This window comes from Dipodomys ordii, unplaced genomic scaffold (genome assembly GCF_000151885.1).
Source record: "Dipodomys ordii isolate 6190 unplaced genomic scaffold, Dord_2.0 Scaffold128, whole genome shotgun sequence".
NCBI classification, from domain to species: domain Eukaryota; kingdom Metazoa; phylum Chordata; class Mammalia; order Rodentia; family Heteromyidae; genus Dipodomys; species Dipodomys ordii.
Window position 1 is genome coordinate 239826 of NW_012267344.1, and position 20471 is coordinate 260296.

General features: G+C 48.0%; 1 protein-coding gene across 1 annotated transcript; it reads right to left on the minus strand.

Moving 5' to 3' along the window:
* Nucleotides 1–1168: 1168 nt before the first annotated feature.
* LOC105996285 (sodium- and chloride-dependent transporter XTRP3A-like) lies at nt 1169–17615 on the minus strand. Its single transcript, XM_013030316.1, has 11 exons — nt 17287–17615; nt 16113–16253; nt 15020–15111; nt 13467–13694; nt 12047–12157; nt 10796–11037; nt 10478–10640; nt 9080–9284; nt 4216–4375; nt 1929–2094; nt 1169–1701 (listed from the first exon to the last, which is right to left on the minus strand). The coding sequence occupies exons 1-11, from the start codon at nt 17405–17407 to the stop codon at nt 1519–1521; spliced, it is 1812 nt and encodes a 603-aa protein (XP_012885770.1). The 5' UTR covers nt 17408–17615; the 3' UTR covers nt 1169–1518.
* Nucleotides 17616–20471: the final 2856 nt, after the last annotated feature.

Consider the following 20471-nt stretch of genomic DNA (forward strand, 5'->3'; position numbering starts at 1 on the left):
AGTAGGAAAGTGTGTCGCCATGGAGTATATGCCCAGCAGAATAATGGGCCCGAAATGTACAAGAGGATACGAAATTAGATTCTAAATTGTTAGATAGTTTATATTTCTCCTAGTTCCATGTGTGCACCACATTTGGGAATATCAAACTTCTTAGATTTTTCTTAACCCAGCATAACTTGAATGATAATAACCTGTCATCTGGGCACTGGTGGCTCACACCTGTCATCCTAGCTACTCAGGAGGCCAAGAGTTGAGGATCGTGGTTCAAAGCCAGCACAAGCAGGAAAGTCCGTGAGCCTCTTTTTTTTTTTTTTTTTTTCCGTGAGCCTCTTATATCCAGTTAACCACCAGAAAACTGGAAGTGGAGCTGTGGCTCAAATGGTGGAGGGTGAGCCTTGAGTGAGAGCTCAGGGACAGCATCCAGGTCCTGAGTTCAAGCTCCATGACTACCACCAGCAACAAAAAAATAAGAATCTGCCATGCCTGTGTACACACAAATACAATTCACACTACAGAGGCTCACCTAGACCTTAGAGGCCCAGCTAGATCTGTAGGTTTGAAGTTTTCCTTATGGTCCAAATTTCATCCTTCTCTTCCTCTTTTCTAGTTCTCTTTGCCAGAGAGCTGACTCCATGGTAGTTTCACTGGAAGACCATTTAAGGTACCATGATGTAAAGTGAATATACCAGCCAAGTGTGGATGAGTAGGTTAGGTGGTTTGTTCCTAACTCTTCCTTTGTAGATGAATCTAAGGATTGATTTTTCCCCCCCCAAATTTTGTTTTATCCAAAGGACCAGATGGAGCCAGGAAATACAGAAAAATCCCAACTCTAGGGATACTCAATTAGGGTTTTATTTACATTGGTAACTAATACCAACCACATTTTCCTACCTGGTATCTTTAAGCAAAATCAACCAGTGGTTATGTTTGCAGTATAAATAGAAAGTTTCCAGTCCATGGTTGCCCTGGTTACTGTGACGTGTACAAGGATGCAGTGTCCCTTCTCTCTCTGGCCTAAGGAGGGTGAGCAGACAGAGGCTAGCGTGACTGCTTGTGTGTAGCACTAGCAAGCAGCACAGATTTCTTCCTTTTTTTTCTTGAAAAGATACTGTACAGAGGGATTACCGTTACATGAGTTAGGTAATAAGTACATTTCCTATGGAGCAGATTTCTTTTTTGAGACCAGTTTTATTGTTGGCCCAAGGAGAGTAGTTAGAAAGATCCAACTCTTTGGGAAGTTTGCAAGAACCAGAGAGAACTTATGTCATAGTGGATATGTACAACACATTGTATTACCGACACGAGAGGAAGACACACTGTAATTGCGGATGGTGAATATCATTGTGAATTGTGGCAACACGAATGTAAATTATGAGGCCAGAGGAGGGACAGACCGAAGCATCACGTTGACCCGAGGTAACTTTTTACCAGCTTCAAAAATAGGTTAACTCATGTTTCTTTACAGACACAGGAAGCTGGCAGGCTTCTGAGTTCCTTCTGAAGAAAAACAGCCACGGATCACCCACTTCTGGGCAGTAGCTGTGTGAAGGTGAGTGATCCCTGACTCTGGTCTCCCCTCTTGAATCGGTGCATGACCAAAGTCCCTAGGGCCCCCAGCGGGATACACATAGTGGAGGAGGCCACCAGCAGCCCGATGATAGCCAGTGCGTGCGGGGGATAATCCTTGCTCACCAGCTGCCCCTAAAAGGAGAGATCAAGCAGAAGGAACCTTCCCACCTGTGCCCCTGTCATGGCTGCCCAGGCCTCACCTCCCACGAGGGGGAATCTATGGAGCTGGCCTTCCATCACTGCAGCTCTCTCCTCTCCCATCCCTCCCACAGCCTGTGGTTGCCAGCAGGCATGCTGGGAAATCACTCTTAACACTCCCCGCCCCCTCCCGGGAGGCTCAGCGGGGGGAGTTCAGGTACCTGCGTGGCATCCCAAGCTTGGTACTGGAGGGTCCCTGTGAGGATGTAGTCACTCAGGTAAAAGAGAAAGAGGCCGACGATGAGCAGCGGGGTCACGCAGGCCCACATGGCCTTCCAGTACCAGTTGAGCGCGAAGCCCGTGGCGGCCTGCAGGTCACTTTCAAATCTACTTGGAACCACGTAGAGAAAAAGTCTGGATTCATCATGCTTCCGGATGGGGAGAGGGGGCCAGCTTCCTGGGGCAATTGTATTACAGGAACTAGTGATGTTACAGGAACTCCGCCCTCCCTCCCCCATCCCCACTCTGAACCCCGCTTGGGATTGGGGTAGAGTATGGAGGAGGAGAGAATGGCCAGGACTGCCAGGTGGTGGTGAGCAAACCCAGAGCTGGGACAGGCCCTCTACTTTCACATCAGGGACTTTACAGCTGCTCTTAGGGTAGAATAAGCAGCCTTGGGAGGAGAGTCTGCCACCTTCCTGTCTGTGGTCCTGTGTTGCTGTGCTGGGAACTACCTCCTCCTTCCTAATGCTCACTGAGTAAGTTGATAGGCTCCTGCATGCAATAGGAGCACCTTGGTCAGTTGGGGGCCATCTTGTTCTCTCTACAGCACCCCTTACTCCTAGAAAGTTGGGAAGGGCTGGCTGCCTAAGAGATGCTTCACATGGTTACTTGTGGGTGCTCAGTGGCACTTTCCCCTGACGAAGCCCTAGGACCCTCTTGGTGAGCAGTCGCTGGGATCAAGCTGCTTGCACCATTTCCAGGGCTTCTGTGTCTCCCATCAGTTCCCAGCATAACTTCTTGATAGAACAGTGACCCTCTCCCCTGACATCCAGGAGCCCAGGGTCCATCTCCTCTCCTAAACCTTCTCCCTTTGTTCTGGAAGTCCTTCTCAAGGGACAGTCTTCTTTTGCTGGACTTCCTTCCTTCTTTCCTTCCTTCTTCCCTCCCTCCCTGCCTCCCTGCCTCCCTGTGCTAGAACTCAGGGCCTGGGCACTGTCCCTAAGCTTCTTTCACTCAAGGCTAGCATTCCACCACTTGAGCTACAGTGCCACTTCTGGCTTTTTCTGTATAGTTTATTGGAGATAAGAGTCTCATGGACTTTCCTGCCAGGGCTGGCTTCAAACCACGATCCTCAGACCTCAGCTTGAGTAGCTAAGATTACAGGTGGAGACCCTAGCACCCGGACTTGGACTGCATTTTCCTTCCTTCCTTCCTTCCTTCCTTCCTTCCTTTCTTCCTTCCTTCCTTCCTTCCTTCCTTCCTTCCTTCCTTCCTTCCTTTCTTCCTTCCTTCCTTCCTTCCTTCCTTCCTTCCTTCCTTCCTTCCTTCCTTCCTTTCCTACCTTCCTTCCTCCCTCCCTCCCTCCCTCCCTCCTTCCCTTCCTTTCTTTTTCCCTCCCTCCCTCCCTTCCTTTCTTTTTGCCAGTCCTGGGGCTTGAACTCAGGGCTTGACCACTGTCCATGAACTTCTGTCAAGGCTAGCACTCTATCCCTTGAGTCGCGGTGCCACTTCCAGCTTTTTCTGTTATGTGGTACTGAGGAATGGAACCCAGGGCTTCATGCATGCTAGGCAAGCACTCTACCACTGAGCCACCTTCCCAGCCCTGGACTGCATTTCTTAAGGGACCAACTTCTCTTCCTGTGAGGTGTTTTCCTAATTTATCCCATGTCCCTGAAAGTTGCCAGAGCTGAGTAATTAAGAAAGTTGGTCCCTACCACCAGAGCTTGTGAAATGTTCACTATGGAAGGCAAGGTAGAGGACAGAATCTGAAACCCAAGTAGGGTTTGGAAATGCTTCCAGTTACAACCCCTTCAGGGCTCTGAGAGTGTTAAAGGAAAGACACCTACTGGGCTCCAGCTTATGAACAGTGAGTTGATCATTGGAGATACCTTAGCAATGTATAGGGTCTCATTCCCGCTAGGAGCATTGGGAAACGAATCCAAGGGACTGCTTGTCCACTAGAATGTCAGCTGCTCTCTTCCCACATCAGAGCAAGGGATCATGTAGGGCATCTAGTGCCTGGAGTTACATGTGCTTGCTTGTCCTCAGGTAGCATCCCATGGGGCAAAGGGAAAATACAGGAGATAGAGAAAAGAGCTGTTCATGGAAGGCAGACTGAGGCACAGGAGTCAATTAGCTGAGATCTGAGGACAAAGAAGGACCTTTAACAAATAATACTAAACTTTAAATTCACAGAATGCTGCTCGAGGATTGGCGATTTCCATACGAGTATGTCCCTATGGCTGTGTTTTTCCTGTGCAGCTGCCAGGAGCCAGGCCTCCTCACCTCCTCAACCCGTACACGTAGCACACGGCGATGGTTTCCACCAGGGCGATGAGCAGCACAGACAGCGTGGCCGAGTAGTCATTGAAAATGTCAAACCAGTAGCTCCCCGCCTCCATGGTGAACACCAGGCCGACGGCACAGTTGATGAAGCACACCAGACCTGGGGCACAAGATCACCTGCTCAGCTCCCCCAAAGCTCGTTGTCCATTTCCAAGACAACAAGAACCACAGGCTCCTCAGGAGATCTTGGCCTACTGGCTCATTCCCATGTATTGAAGAGGGACATCAGGCTCCTTCAAGAGAATTGCTTTTGCAGAAATATCACCCTGTGCATCCGGGCACCTAAGCCCCAGAGCTCGGAGGAAGGACTCGAATGTGGAGTGGGGGCCATAGGATGAAGGTTTCTTGTCCTATTTACTGTGATAAGACAATGAAGGAGCTCACAGATTGTGAAGGAAGACAACAAACTCAGTGTGTATGTTGGACAATGCCAATGATAGATCCTTTAGGATAGAGCAGAAAAGATAGAGGGTGACTCAATAGGCATGAAGTGTTCCTTCAAGTACAGTACTGTAGACACAAGCAAAACAAAACAAAAAAAACAGAAGTTAGAAAAAGTGTGATCTCTTTGGGTGCTTACAGCCGAATGTCAGTGTGAAGAACCTCACGTGGTAGATGAATTTGTTGTCATCCATGGTGCTGATTTAGCTGGATGCAAATGTAAAATTCACTTCTGTGTTCTTAAGTGTGTACCTACATTTCCAAGCTGCTGCTAGTGGCTCACACCTGTCATCATAGCTGAGATCTGAGGATCATGGTTCAAAGCCAGCCTGGGCAGGAAAGTCCGTGAGACTTTTATCTCCAATAAAACCACTCAGAAGGGGCTGGGAAGGTGGCCCAGTGGTAGAGCGCTTGCCTTGCATGCATGTGGCCCTGGGTTCCATTCCTAGCACCACATACATAAGCAGAAAAAGCCTGAAGAGGTGCTGTGTCTAAAGTGGTAGAGTGCTCACCTTGAGTTGAAGAGCTGAGGGACAGTGCCCAAGAGTTCAGGCCCACTACTGACAAAAAACAAAACAAAACAAAAAAACCCCAGAAAACCACAAGTGACGCTGTGGCTCAAGTGGTAGAGTGCTAGCCTTGAGCTGAAGAGCTGAGGGCCAGCGCCCTGGTCCAGAGTTCAAGCCCTATGACCGACAAAAATAAAAATAAAGAAGTAAGAATCAGGTAGCAAAAAGATATATATATATACATACATATATGTGTGTGTGTGTGTATATATATATATATATATATGTATATACAATAACTATAGAATATTTGTCTGAAGACAGAAAGGAAGATCGTCGGAATCACAAAAAAGTTGGTCTGATAGCAGTAAAGCAGAAACAGAAGCAACACAAAGGCATCAAATCATTGCAAGCTCAGCCAGCAGCTCCCTGGGTCTCAGAGGGGAATCATGGATTAGCAAGGTGAGCCAAATGGTCCAGGCTACCAATTAGCAGTTCTACCTCCAGAAAAGTCCATACCTTCTCCAAGTCTTCAACCTAGTATGAGGAGAGAGACAGTCATTGCACATAAGCTGGGAAATAGTGGCATTTCTGTAATGCAATTGCTGCCAATAAAGCAGTTTTTAAAAAGGATATTCTGTTGTTCATTTTTGAACGTTACGGCAGGATGCCATCTTGAGAGATCGTATTATTTGAGGCTGAAACACTCTAGGAGTTTGAAATCAAAGAACATTCATGGCCTCTAGAGAGTCTCGGGACACAGGGACTAGGTAGATGCACAAATCCAAAAGCAGAAGCACACGAATTATGGAAAAAAAAAAGGCTGTGTAATTCCTCTAAAACTCAAGTACTCTACATTAAATAAAATATTAAAGTGGATTAAATTGCAAAGAAAATGGAAATGATTCCTACATTTGATATTATCAGACTATCAAAATACATGGAGACCAAAGAATTCCCTTTTGGATAGTCAATAAGTCTTTAGAGAAATATGGTTTGAAATTTTAAAAAATTCCTAGATTCAAATGAAAATGAAAATACAACTTACCGCAACCTTTAGGAGACAGCAAAAGACAATGCTAAGAAGAAACATTATACCCATCAGTGACTTCATTTTTAAAAAGTTAGTAATGAGTAAATAACTTAGTGATGTACATCAACCTGTTCCTGACATACTTCTAAAACAATCCATCCTCACAATTAGTAGATGGTAGGAAACTATACAAATAAACTGACGCCAGTAGCTCACATCTGTCATCCTAGCTACGCAGGAGGCTGAGATCTAAGGATCACGGTTCAAAGCCAGCCTGGACAGGAAAGGCCGTGAGACTCATCTCCAAGGAAGCACTCAGAAAGCCGGAAGTGGTGCTGTGGCTCAAGTGTAGAGTGCTCACCTTGAGCTGAAGAGCTGAGGGACAGTGCCCAGGCCCTAAGTTCAAGACCCACAACCAACTAAAATGAATAAATAGGTGCTTTGAAAAGACTGACATTTTTAGTGACACTAAACCAGAAAAAAAGACCTAAAAAAAAATCAGAGGTAAGAAAATGGTATCATAACAAATGCCAGCTAAATTCAGAGGGTCATCAGAATATTTTTTCAGCATTTTGTTATTTGTACGTTCTTTATTAGCATGCATTAGTTGTGCAATGGAGTGTTCACTATGCCATCTCCACACGTGTACGATGTATTCTGATCAACCTCCTCTATCACCTTCTCTCTGTCACTTTCTTCTATTGTCCCCAGCCAGTCTTATTATTCCATTTTCATACATACATATATATATATTCATCATCATAGGGAATACTATCTATCTATCTATAGAGAGAGAGAGAGAGAGACTAGAAAATTTAGAGGAAACAAGCAAATTACCAGATTCATATGACCTACCTATATTGAACCAAGAAAATACAAATAATCTATACAGGCCTGTAATAAGTAATGAAATTTTGGCTATAATACGGAGCTTCCCAAAAATAAAAGCCCAGGGCTGGATTGATTCACTGCTGAATTATTATTTTTTGTCGGTCGTGGGGCTTGAACTCTGGGCCTGGGCACTGTCCCTCAACGCTTTAGCTCAAGGCTAGTGCTCTACCACTTGAGCCACAGCGCCACTTTGGTTTTCTGAGTGGTTTATTGGAGATAAGAGTCTCATGAACTTTCGTGACCAGGCTGGCTTTGAACCGTGATTCTCAGATCTCAGCCTTCTGCATAGCTAGGCTTACAGATATAAGCCAACATCACCTGGTCTCACTGCTGAACTCTTATCAGATCTTTCAGGTGAACTAGCACCAATCTTCCTAGAACTACTGTATAAAATAGAAAGGGAAGGACTGCTACCAAACTCCTTTTATGAAGCCAGTATTACCATAAAACAAGTATCAGAAAAGGAAACCACAATAAAATGAAAATGGTACCAATCTCCTTGATGAACAAAGACACAAATACTCTAATTAAAACATTTGGAAACTCAGGCCAGGTGCCAGTGGCTCAGGCCTGTAATTCTACTACTCAGGAAGCTGAGATCTGAAGATCATGGTTCAAAGCCAGCCCAGGTTTATCTCCAATAAACCACTTAGAAAATTGGAAGTGGTACTGGGGCTCAAGTGGTAAGAGTGCTTACCTAGCAAGGCAAGAGCTGAGGGACAGATCCCAGGCCCAGAGTTCAAGTCCCACAACTGACAAAAACACAAAAGGAACTCAAATATATTATGGGGGCATGAACAACCTCAACTAACCAAAGCCATCCAGAGTATAAAGACCTATGCAGAAGCTATAGTATTAGACTTCACATACTGTAGAGCCATATTAACAAAAACAGTGCGGTACTGGTACAAAAACACACATAGCCCGTTGCAATAGACTAGGATATAAATGTGCAGCCACTTCATTTTTGACAAAAGGTGCCACCAAAAAATGGATTGGCGAAAACAAGGCCTCTTTCGCAAATACTATTAGGAAGACTGGAAATCTACAAGTAGAAAGACTGAAAATGGGTCTTTCACCCTGCATAAAAATAAATTGAAAGTGGGGTCTTGATAAATGGGAGACTTGAAGCTGCTAGAGGAAAATGCAGGAGAAATCCTTTCCAATAGAAACACAGGTAACACCTTTTCTGAGGAGGGAGCCTGTGGTTGCGAAATTAAGAGCAGGAACTAGCATTTGGGTTTGTATCAAATTGAAAGCTTTGCATAGCAAAAGGAAACAGCTAGTGGCATCGATGTACAATGTAGAGAATGGAAGAGTTTATGAGATAAAGTATAACCAGAAAATATAAAGTTAAACACCAGAAGAATAAAAGCATGAAAAACAATATACCTTATAATCATTACACTTTTTTTTTTTGGCGGTGGTGGATCTTGAACTCTGGGCCTGGGCGTTGTCCCTCAGCTCTTCAGCTCAAGGCTAGCCCTCTACCACTTGAACCACAGCGCCACTTCTGGCCTTTTCTGTGTGTATGGTGCTAGAGGAATCGAACCCAGGGCCCCATGCATGTGAAGCAAGAACTCTACCACTGAGCCACCTTCCCAGCCCCAATCATTACACTTAGAATCATTACACTTCAGCTGAACTAAGAATCTTGCCTAGCCTATAGATGATTAAGTATCAGTTTTGGGAAGTTGGATACCATGTAAGATCTAGTGCCCACTTCCCTTTTCTAGGATGCTGAGAAAGAAATACACAGGCTAAACCCATAGCCATGGTTCAAGTTCACAAGCAGTGGACTGTTAGGACTGGGATGAAGTTCCATCTGCCCTCTGCAGCCATCTTGAGAGGAAGTTTGTCCTTCCTCACCTGCCCCAGCCCATGCCACCCCTCCCCAGCTCGTCCATCCTCTGCTGGCTTTCCCACTCACCTGAGATAACCTCCTTGGGCAGATGTCTGGAAATGACCTGGCTGTCCGTCAGGGGGGTGATGATGGCTGTTGCGTTTCCCAGCATGCTCCCTATGCCCAGCATCAACAGCATGAAGAAGAAGAGCACCGACCACAGCTGGGACATGTCCATGTTTTTAATGGCCTCCGTATAGACAATGAAGGCCAGGCCTGTGCCCTGGACGGCCTGCTTGTGGTGAGGAAGAGACCTGTTAAGCATCCAAGTGCGCAGCCTCATTCTCAGCCTGGGTCTTCTACCTGCCGTGCCTCAGTGGGACTGATTAGAAATGGGAGCTGAGACTCACTGCTGGGGGCTAAAGAGTGGGCCAGTGTGGTGGGGACATGGTCTGGCATGGTTCCCTTGGTAGCCACACACCTGTTGCTGATGGCCCTGTTTCAGAGATAACTGAGTTGTGGAAACTAAGCCCATGATGACTACTTAGAAATCCCAGGCTGGCCAGGCACTGGTAGCTCATGCCTGTCATCCTAGCGACTCAGGAGGCTGAGATCTGAGGATCGTGGTTCAAAGCCAGCCAGGGCAAGAAAGTCTGTGAGACTCTTATCTCCAATAAACCACCAGAAAACCAGAAGTGGTGTTGTGGCTCAAGTGGTAGAGCACTCACCTTGAGCTGAAGAGCTCAGAGACAGCACCCAGGCCCAGAGTTCAAGCCCCACAACTGACAAAAGAAAGTCTCACCGATGTCATATTTGGAAAAGGATGTATATGGATATACATTTTTAAAAACATAGGTTCTTTAAGGTGAAGGTTAATCTTGGGACCAATAACAAATAACCCTATGTCCTTGAAACATTTTTTTCTTTTTCTTTTTTCTTTCTTTTCTTTTGTTTTTGGTCAGTCATGGGGCTTGAGCTCAGGACCTGGGCATTGTCCCTGAGCTTTTTACTGGAGACCAGTGCTCTACCACTTGGACCATAGCACCACTTCTGGTTTTCTGGGAGTTAATGTGGAGATAAGAGTATATCAGACTCTCCTTCCTGGGCTGACTTCAAATCTCAATCTTCAGATCTCAGCCTCCTGAGTCACTAGGATTACAGGTGTGAGCCATGGGCACAGGGCTAACATTTTTCTCTTTAACATAAAAAGAAAAAAATCTGAATGCCAAATAACAAAAGGTTTATGAGGGCCTGCTTCTACTGTGTATTTCTCTAGATTGTTAATACTTGAAAAGAGAGAAGGAAAAGGAAGGACCCAGAAAACCCAATAGAGCCTTCTAAGGAATAGAATTCCTGAGCAGCCCTTTTGGAAGAAAGTGATTGACTCTTCTTTTCTGATTTGCAGGGAGAAAAATTCTGTTTTCCGGGGTTCACTTGTAACATGGGTGAAGAAGGGGGCAAGCTCTGACCTTCCCAGAACCTCACCGTGTCCAGCTCCGACTCTAAGCTGCAGTTCTTCATGTGTGGGAACACTTGGCTGTATTTGCTTGGGTAAGTAGAGGCAAGGTAGTTCTTCACTTGCTCTAGGTTGCTGGCTGTCAGAGAGCCATCTTCAAGGTCAAAAGAATTGGTCAGCAGTAGAATCACTCTGTGGAGCAGACCATCAGCTTGACCTTGACTGACCACAAAGAGCAACTGTCCCTAAGACCTCAGTAGCTCAGGTGCTGGGCTGACCCCATTCCTGCTTGCCCAATTGAATGAGGAAATCTGAGGCCCAGGGTTCCAAGAGACAGCCAGACTCACCTGCTTAGGCAATTCTCATAGTTGAAGGTGGCCTTGAAGCCGTAGATGGCGAAGGTCACAATGCTGGCGAAGATGGAGGTGGAGCCGTTGATGAGGGACACGATGATGGCGTGTTTCTGGCAGTTGTTGGCGGGGTCGTTGTAGCTTGCAAAGGCGATGAGGCTACCAAACCCCAGGCCCAGAGAGAAGAAGACTTGTGTGGCTGCATTGATCCAGGCCTTGGGGTTGACCAGTTGCTCAATCTGGAAGGTCAGCAAGGGTAGGATCAATGAGTTCTGGTCTCAATCCCACACTCTCATGGCTTGAGGAAGAGGAGGCTCAAAGGAGGGCTGGGAAACCTTGTCTCTGGTATACAGGTCATCAGGACAGCCTAGAGCAAAAGCCCGTGTTCTCCTGGCCCTGACTAGTGAACCCTTAGCTGATGAACCATTTGGCAATCTTCATGATGCTAGCGTGCAATTGCAGGGCCAAGTAATCAAAAATCATGGAGTTAGCCAGGCACTGGTGGCTCACGCTTGTCATCCTAGCTACTCAGGAGGCTGAGATCTGAGGATCCTGGTTCAAAGCCAGCCTGGGCAGGAAAGTCTGTGAGCCTCTCCAATAAGCCACTCAGAAAACCGGAAGTGGCGCTGTGGCTCAAGTGGTAGAGCACGCGCCTTGAGCTGAAGAGCTGAGGGACAGCGCCCAGGCCCAGAGTTCAAGCTCTACGACTGACCAAAACAAAAATAATTGTGGAGCTTCAGAGGCTCCATCCAGGCCTACAGGCTTCTGATCTACAGAGAGGCAGTTGAAGTAGCCCAGATTCCCTGGCCTGATGGACATTTGTAATCAAAGGGCTCAGGCATGCATTTTGTAGGTAGATTCTACAGCACTTGATTTGCCTTACTTCTAAGGCAATTGAATGAGGAAATCTGGGGCCTCCTTCTGGTAAGTACTGGCTGTGGGGTATCTGGAGAAGAGAGGGCATTGAGAACCCGCAGGGAAAGGACCTGGGACTCAGGAACAGCCCAAAGAGATGATTGGAGTCATGAATGCAGCAGGTGGGGCCTGAGGGAAGACTTCCTACCCAGAATGCACAGGGCCAGGGGACTACCTGTCCTAGGAAGTCATTCAGACACCCCTGCCACAATCCTCAAACACAGCCTCGAGGCTCACACTGGCCTCCATCTTCCCCTCCGTCTAGCCATCCTGGACGATGGTGAGAGAGGTCACCTTAGGTCCCCCTTCTGCCCCCCCCCAAAGCCCCATTACCTTGGGAGTGAACAGATACAGCAGGCCATTGATGGCTCCGTGGAGCATAAGGCCCCAGACTAGGTAGATGAGGAGCACGCAGGAGGGCAGTGATGCGGTGAAATAAAAGACCTGCGGTGCCAGAGGGCAGAGTCAGCCTCTGGAGAGGTGGGCGTGACCAGGGAGACCCCTGTTCCTGGAAACACCCACATCTGGTGTATTCAGGATGCTGACAGGGAAGGAGACATTCAAATCTACTTGGACCTGACCACCAAGATGGCAGTTGTGGTCCAGATGGTGGGACGTGATTGCCAACATCTCTTATTACATCCCCAGAAAATTTCTTCTTTTAGTGGAGAAATTGTAATCGGGTATCAAAGGCTCTGGCTCCCTGCTGCCCTTTAATCCAGCTGTGTTCCAGGTAGGATTCAAGGTACTCGCAAAAATGAGCATTGATACTTTCAAAGTACCAAGGAAGTTAAGTGTGGAAAGGAAATAAGAAAGGAAAGCTGGGCGCTGGTGGCTCACGCTTGTCATCCTAGCTACTCAGAAGGCTGAGATCTGGAGGATCATGGGTCAAACCCAGCCTGGGCAGGAAAGGCCATGAGACTCTTGTCGCCAATGAACCACCAGAAAACCGGAAGTAGAACTGTGACTCAAAGTGGTAGAACAAAACAGAAAAACTCAGAGATGGTGATCAGGCCCTGAGTTCAAACCCTACAACTGACAATAAAAAAAGAAAAGAACAGAAAAAAAACCCAGAAACCATAGAAAAAGGCAATCCAGGCTGGGAATGTGGGCTTAATGGTAGAGTGTTTGCCTAGCATGCATGAAGCCCTGAGTTTGATTCCTCAGAACCATGTACACAGAAAAAACTGGAAGTGGTGCTGTGACTCAAGTGGTAGAGCACTAGCCTTGAGCAAAGAAGCTCAAGTACAGTATCCAGGCTCTGAGTTCAAGCCCCAGGACTGGAAAAAGAAAGAAAAAGAAAGAAAAAAAGAAAAGAAAGAGAGTGAAAGAAAGAAGCAAGGAAGGGAGGGAGGGAGGGAAGGAGGAAGGAAGAAAAAAAGGAAGAGGAAAGAAAAAGGCAGTCCACAGAATACGTGAAGCTTCTAGTTAATTTCCTAAGCAACTTCAGCAAAATAATAAAAAGTTTCAAAGAAGAGATCCTCCTGGTCTTATTGCTTGAGATTCTGCCTTTAGGCTAGAAGGTACAGAAATGTTCATCTACTTAGGTAGATGAGAGAATCCTCCCTTGGAGCTTCAAGGTTGTAACTGATCCCCAGCACGCCCACCATCTTGGCTGGTACCTAGTAGATGAATTGCACCAGGCGCACCACACCCTGTGCTCTAGCAGTCTGCAACCCTTGCCATTCATTGCTTGAGGCTGAGGGCAGAGGCAGGGGTTCCCCCACCTGCCCAGACGACATTCCCAGCCCACCTTGCCAGTAGATTCTGTGCCCCGCAGGATGCACAGATACACCATCAGCCAGGCCAGGATGAGGCACAGCGCGGGCTCCCACTGCATGGCCCCATTCTCCTGGATGGACGGCGAGATGTTGAGGGTTTTCCTGTACCAGAAATACTGCGTGGATGAGGCCTTCTCACACTCCTCCTCGTAGCCTGTGTGGTTTGCATTCAGCGGGCACACGGACCACGGCAGGGGGTCCTTTGCGATCAAGCCGGCATCAAGAGAGAGGGGCAAAAAGGAGAAAGAAGCTGGGTGTGATTCAGATGTTGGGGTTTTGGTTTTTTGGTTGTTCCCAAAGGTTCAAAGGTAAAAAGGTTCCCAAGGTAGTGGGGTTGGAGGGTGCTGGAGATCTGTAAGAGGTGGGGGCTTAGAGGGGTATGCTTTCAGAGATTGTTGACCCCCATCTCTTTCTTCTCCTCCTGGAGGTATGACCGTTGGCTCCTGCATGCAATTCTACCACTGCCAAATCCCAAATCAGCCGGGCCTATCTGCTCCTGGACTTGGGACCTTTAAAAAACGTTTACTTGGCTCTAATCACTTTTTTTTTTTTTTACCACCCTGCAGGTGTTTTCTGTAGACTCCTGATCTCTGCTGTGGATCTAAGAGACTGCATATCCCATACACAATGGCCAGACGAGCTATGACAGCACGCCTCTAACTCTCTTGATCTGCAACAGCCAGCCTAGGACCTCAAACCACAAGTTCTACAGCATCGGCTAGAGAGTGATCAGGACTCCCAGAGTCCTCAGATTGGCTAGCCAATCAAAGAAAGCCAAATTTTCTTGGTTAACCAGTTACAGAGGATGTTGTACATCTCTACTTCACCTGTCTTTTTGGGTCCCCAAACCAACACGGTGTCCAGGTGCCCCAGCAGATGAGGACGGTCTTTCCTCCCCTGGATGTTAGGTTTGGGTTCGGCACCCTGAAACCTTTGAGCCAGAGAAGTGGGTACTGGTGATTTTCTCTGAGCTCAAATTACCCATCAGTGAGACACTTGGATTCCTTGATTTTATAGAGTGGAGTCACTAAGAGCCTATTCGGCTTTAGCTAGATAGAACGGAGTTCTCTGAAACTTAGTTTGTTGGTGGTGGTGGTGATTGTAGGGCTTGAACTCAGGGCCTGGGTGCTGACCCTGAGCCTTTTTGTGCTCAAGGCTAGTGCTCTACCACTAGAATGACAGCACCACTTCCAGTTTTTGAGTGGTTCATGGGAGATAAGAGGCTCACAGGGACTTTCCTACCTTGGGTTGGCTTTGAACCTTGATCTTCAGATTTCAGCCTCCTGAGTAGCTAGGATTACAGGCATGAGCCACCACGCCCACCGTGGCTGTAGATTCTTATCTCCAGTGAACTACTAGAAAACTGGTAGTGGTGCTGTGGCTCATAGTAGTAGAGAAGTAGCCTTGGGCAAATATCTCAAGGACAGCATCCTGAGTTCAAGCCCTATAATTCATGAGAAGGTGGGCAACCTTACATCTTCTCCCTTTCTTGCTCCTGCTCTGTCTGGCCAGGTAATCAGCTTACCTGGAAGGAGTGGAAGAGGTACCAGAATCCCCAGGCATTGATGACGTTGTAATACATGGAGACGAAGAAAGTGACCACCATGCTCGCGATACCTATGAGAACACACAGAACCGAGCTGAGGACCAGGTGTAGGTGGCCCTGTCCCATTCATACACACTCCCTGTGGGGACTGCCCAAGGTCAGAAAACCTCTCATCCAGCTTGGTGAGTACTCACAATGACTGTGTAGCTATGACCTCTTCATGAAGCATGTGTGTGTGTGTGTGTGTGTGTGTGTGTGTGTTTCTCCAATCTAAGCTCCAAGCTAATGATGTTTTGTTTTGTTTAAAACAAAGTCTGGGGTTCTTTTCAGGGTCTCAAAATTCTCCTTGGTAATCCTACTTACTCAGGAGGTTGAGATCTGAGGATCAAGGTTCACATAACAGCCTGGGTGGGAAAGTCCATGAGATTATTTCTAACGAATCATGAGAAAATTGGAAGTGGCACTGTGGCTCAAAGTGATAGAGCGCTAGCCTTGAGCTGAAGAGCTCAGGGACAGCGCCCACGCCCTGAGTTCAAGCCCCAGAACTGACAAAGACAAAAAAAAATCACAAAGATGTCAGACAAGGTGATGTTTGGAGAAGATGTTTTCTTCAAGCTCTCTGTCCATAGCTTTATCACCAGCCGTCACAACAGCATAATTTAACAAAAGGCCACACAACAGTCCTGGCTTCCTTCCTATTTTTTGAGATCTAAGGGCCAGGTACTATGCTTAGTACTTCTTGTGCTTTGGGACCATACAGTAGTATCAGTAGTGCCTATTTCAGAGGGGAGAAGGAAGGAGTACTGAGTTTGCTTATGATCACTCAGCTACTAAACTAGAATTTGAACCTCCTGTGAGCAGGGCTTGGTCACTCCGAACACCAGTGACACACGTGATGCCATAGTTGTTCCCTCCAGAAATTGAATCAACGAAAAGCCAAACCCTGCATTGAGACCAAGGCTATGCCTGGCACCAATGGGCGTGCAAGTTGGTGGATTCCTAACCTCCACTCCTCTGCTTGCCCAGGGGACCCCCCCACAGGGCCTGTGTGGATGAGGAGGACCCCACGTACCAACACCACCGAGGTAGGGGCTGATGGTCCTCCAGGCTCCGATGCTTCCCTGACGCATATGCTGTCCGACGGCTAGCTCCAGGTACATGAGCGGCATTCCCTCCAGGAGGAGCATGATCACATAGGGGACCAGAAAACTACCTGGGGGCATCGGGAGATGAGGGCCGGGCTAGCACCACTGTAGATGGCCTCGCTCTGCCATCCACCTGCCTGGAGCCTCCACCCTGCCTTTCTTTTGTTGTTTAAATTTATTGTTATGCCAGGCACCAGTGGCTCATGCCTGTCATCCTAGCTACTCAGGAGGCTGAGATCTGAGGATGACGGTTCAAAGCCAGCCCAGGCAGGAAAGTCCATGAGACTCTTATTGCCAGTAAACCACCAGAAAACCAGAAGTTGCGCCGTGGCTCAAGTGGTAGAGTGCTCGCCTTGAGCTGAAGAGCTGAGGGACAGCGCCCAGGCCCAGAGTTCAAGCCACATGACCGACAAAAAAAAAAAAAACAAAAAAACCCAAGCAAACAAAAAAAGAATATCGTCATCAAAAAAAATTAAGACAAAAGTCCTCTGTTTCAATACCTTTGGGGTTCATCTCAGTATGTGTATTTTTTTATATACAAATAAAGAGGCGCTTGGGTATTGCACCTTTGTGATTCTCTCCTGAGACTATCCTCTTTTAGTCTTGCTGTGTGTGTGAGTAGCTAAAATCCTGTATAATTTTGTCATAGCCCAGTGTGTTTACATCTAACATCTGTGTATCAGAGAGGATGCAGGCCATTTGTCTCTCTGAGGTTGGCTGATCTCACTTAACGTGATTTGTTCTAGTTCCATCCATTCCCCCTGCAAATGACATTCTTTTCTCCTTTCTAATGGCTGTATAATATTCCACTGGGCATCGGGGTTGTTTCCATATCTTGGCTGTTGCTTTCATCCTTCACCTCATGATTTTCCACCTGTCCTTGCTCCTTCCCGCCACCCATCCATCTGCTCTGGGAATCTTTCCACCAGGCTTCTACGGTTCCTCTCCCTGCATCTTTCCCACACTCCTATCCCTCTGTCACTCCTCCTACCCATCTTACCACTAGCCACCCTGTAGCTCATGGTAATCCCTGGGAAGATGTTGGCCAAGGGCTGGTGCCAACCCAGTCAAGCCACATGGCCCCCTCAGTACGACACTCACCTCCTCCGTACATCTGGCACAGGTAGGGGAAGCGCCACACGTTGCCCAGGCTCACGGCGCAGGAGATGCAGGCCAGCAGGAACTGCAGGGGGTTGCTCCACTGCTGTCTCGATTTCTCCATGGCTGCGACTTGGCTCTCCTCAGCTTCTCAGCTCGGTGATGAGGACATCTGGCCTTTCCTGGAGCTGCGGGGTTGAGTCCCAAAGGTGACCCCACACCTCCTTCCCTCCCCCAAACTTCTGGATCTTCTCAACTATTGGGATGGGAGCGGGGGTTCTCTTCTGGACTCTAGCTCCTGCTCTTTCTATCTCCTGGGTCTTGGAATCTGCTCCCTGACCCCTCAGCACCTGACTCTGGTCCTCCCCCACCTTCTCCCCCGCTCCCTGCCCTGGACTTCAAGGTTGGATAGTTGCACACAATTCCCCTCCCCATTACCTTTGTCCCTATTTCACTGTTGCTCAGCCCTGGGCTACCCCAACTCCACAGGCTTTCTTTGCTCCTCAGGAGACTGTTAGAAGCTTCTAGAGTTTTTGTTTTTGTGTTTTGGTCGTTGGCAGGGCTTGAACTCAGGGCCTGGGCACCTGTCCCTGAGCTCTTTGGTTCAAGGCTAGAACTCTACCAGTTGAGCCACAGCTCCACTCCTGGCTTTTTTATTTTTATTTTTTGGAGTGGTTCATTGAAGATCAGGGTCTCACAGATTTTTCTGCCCTGGCTAGCTTTGAACCGTGATCCTCAGCTCTCAGCCTCCTGGATAGCTAGGATGACAGGTGTGAGCCACCGGCGCCTAGCTGTTGTCAATAATTTATATACTCACATGTTTATAGAACTCAGTTCGTCACAATGACTGTGTTTAATAACCAGCTGGCAAAAAAAAACCCTCTCAACTCTTTCCCAACTGGCTCTCAAGGGTCAGCTTTGTATTCTACGGGGAGATATGGCTGGTTCAGGGTTGAGTTTCACTCTCAGGAGTGTCTGGAGCCCAAGCCATAAGGGTTTTAAGTCTGGGAGCCTCACCCCAGAGTCCTGTTCTCGCTTCCCATGGGCTGGACCTTCCCTGTGCCCTGGTCAATCTCAAAAGGACTTTCTACAGAAAGCTCTGGATGGTTTGTCATCTAATTTCTGGGAGAAGAGGTGGGGCAGCACCCTGACTGGGTTGAGTGCTGACTACTAAGCCTGGGCTGGGGTTCCGGGATTTCACCCCACCGGCTAGGAGGGTCAGGCAGATGTCAATCATTTGCTCATCTGGGTGACTCTGGTTAATAAGTCACTGCTGGGGCTTCCAGTTTCCCAGAAGATGAAGCCCATACTCCAAAGCTTTTCTCAGAAGGACTGAGGACTTTTTTTGTGTCCGTCGTGGGGCTTGAACTCTGGGCCTGGGCACTGTCCCTCAGCTCTTCAGCTCAAGGCGAGTGCTCTACCACTTGAGCCACAGCGCCACTTCTGGTTTTCTGGTGGTTCATTGGAGATAAGAGTCTCATGGCCTTTCCTGCCCGGGCTGGCTTTGAACTGTGATCCTCAGATTGCAGCCTCCTGGGTAGCTAGGGTTGCAGGTGTGAGCCACCGGTGCCTGGCAAAGACTGAGGACTTAAAAAAAATATTCTGTACTTTAAAATGTTTTCTTTCCCTTCCTCTCTCCTTTCTCTCCCTCCCTTCCTTCCTTTCTTCCCATCCCTTCCTCCCTCCCTCCCCCTTCCCCCTCCCTGTCTTTCCTTCCCTCCCTTCCTACCTCCCTTTCTTTCCTTCCCTCCCTCCCTCCCTTCCTTCCTCCTTTCCTTCCTCCTTTCTTTCCTTTTTCTTTCCTTCCCTTCCCTTTCCTTCCTTCCCTTTCTTGTGTTCCTCCCTATGCAATACTCAAGTTAACCACTAGATGGCATTGCCCCTCCAAGCAAGCAGAAAACCCACTCCAAGATACTATGGGGGGCTGGGGTGGGGGTGGTAACTGCACCCAGAAATCTCTGTCTCCCATCACTTCCCACCACACCTCTTTGATGGACTTGTACCAGGCCCCCACCCTCCCTGCGACAAAGGTCCATTTCCCTCCAACATTTTAACTTTGCACTGAACCCCACCCCCCCGCCCCCAAACAGCTTTCAGAAGAAAAACGTCTGATAGGACCACATTTTCCCACCATGGGGGACTTTCCCAGTGGGTTCCACGTCCCTGGAAGTGCCTGAGCATGGAGCACCCCCACTTTTCTGGTTTTCTGAATGTCATGGTGGAAGACGATGTCCAAAGAAAGGGGATTACAAAGCCCAAGTCGGGGTAGGAAATGCTTCAGATTACAACCCCTTCAAAGCTCTGACAGTCCTAAAGGAAAGATGTCCCCAAAGCTCACAGCCTACTTAACACAGGGAGCCTCCCATGATGCAAAGGGAAGAAATACAAGACACAGAGGAAGAAGCTGTTCTCTGAAGACAAACAGGCAGGGGAAGAAAATCAGCGGCGATCTGATGGCAAGGAACAAACTCTGACAATCAGCACTAGGCTGCAATTTGAATGTGTCTGGATGGCCTGTTTTCCCTCTGCTGCTCCTCACCCCTCCAGCCTGTACCCAGGGCACACGGTGATGATCTCCACCAGGACCACAAGCAGCACGGACAGCATGGCCGAGTAGTCATTGAAGATGTCAAGCCAGTAGCTCCCCGCCTCCATGGTGAGCACCAGGCCAATGGCACAGCTGCTGAGGTACGAGACCTGGGGCACGAGACCATCTGCTCAGCCAAGTTCGTCCAACTTTTTTCTTTTCTTTTTCTTTTTGTGTCATTCGTGGGGCTTGAACTGTGGGCCTGGGCGCTGTCCCTCAGCTCTTCAGCTCAAGGCTAGTGCTCTACCACTTGAGCCACAGCACCACTTCTGGTTTTCTGGTGGTTAACTGGAGATAAGAGCCTCATGGACTTTCTTGCCCGGGTTGGCTTTGAACCATTATCCTTAGCTCGCAGCTTCCTGAGTAGCTAGGATGACAGGCATGAGCCACCGACACCCACCTGGCCTCTGTTCTTAAAATGCATATTTACACAGGCAGGGAAAATGCACTGACCAGGGCTGCTGGCAAAACCGTTGTGGAGCTCATAGATAGATTTCAACAAACCCAGATGGTGTCTTCTATGATTTCCTTGGTAATAAGCATTGATTTCATTGCTAATGAACCAAAAAGCTCAAGGACAGCACTCAGCTCTGAGTTCAAG

Coding starts and splice junctions, on each gene's coding strand:
- LOC105996285 (XM_013030316.1), bottom strand. CDS start 17,407: ATGGAGAAATCGAGACAGCAGTGGAGCAACCCCCTGCAGTTCCTGCTG. Junction 13,695..15,019: donor ACCTCTTCCACTCCTTCCAG/GTAAGCTGATTA, acceptor TTGATCGCAAAG/GACCCCCTGCCGTGGTCCGT. Junction 11,038..12,046: donor TGTATCTGTTCACTCCCAAG/GTAATGGGGCTT, acceptor CTGACCTTCCAG/ATTGAGCAACTGGTCAACCC.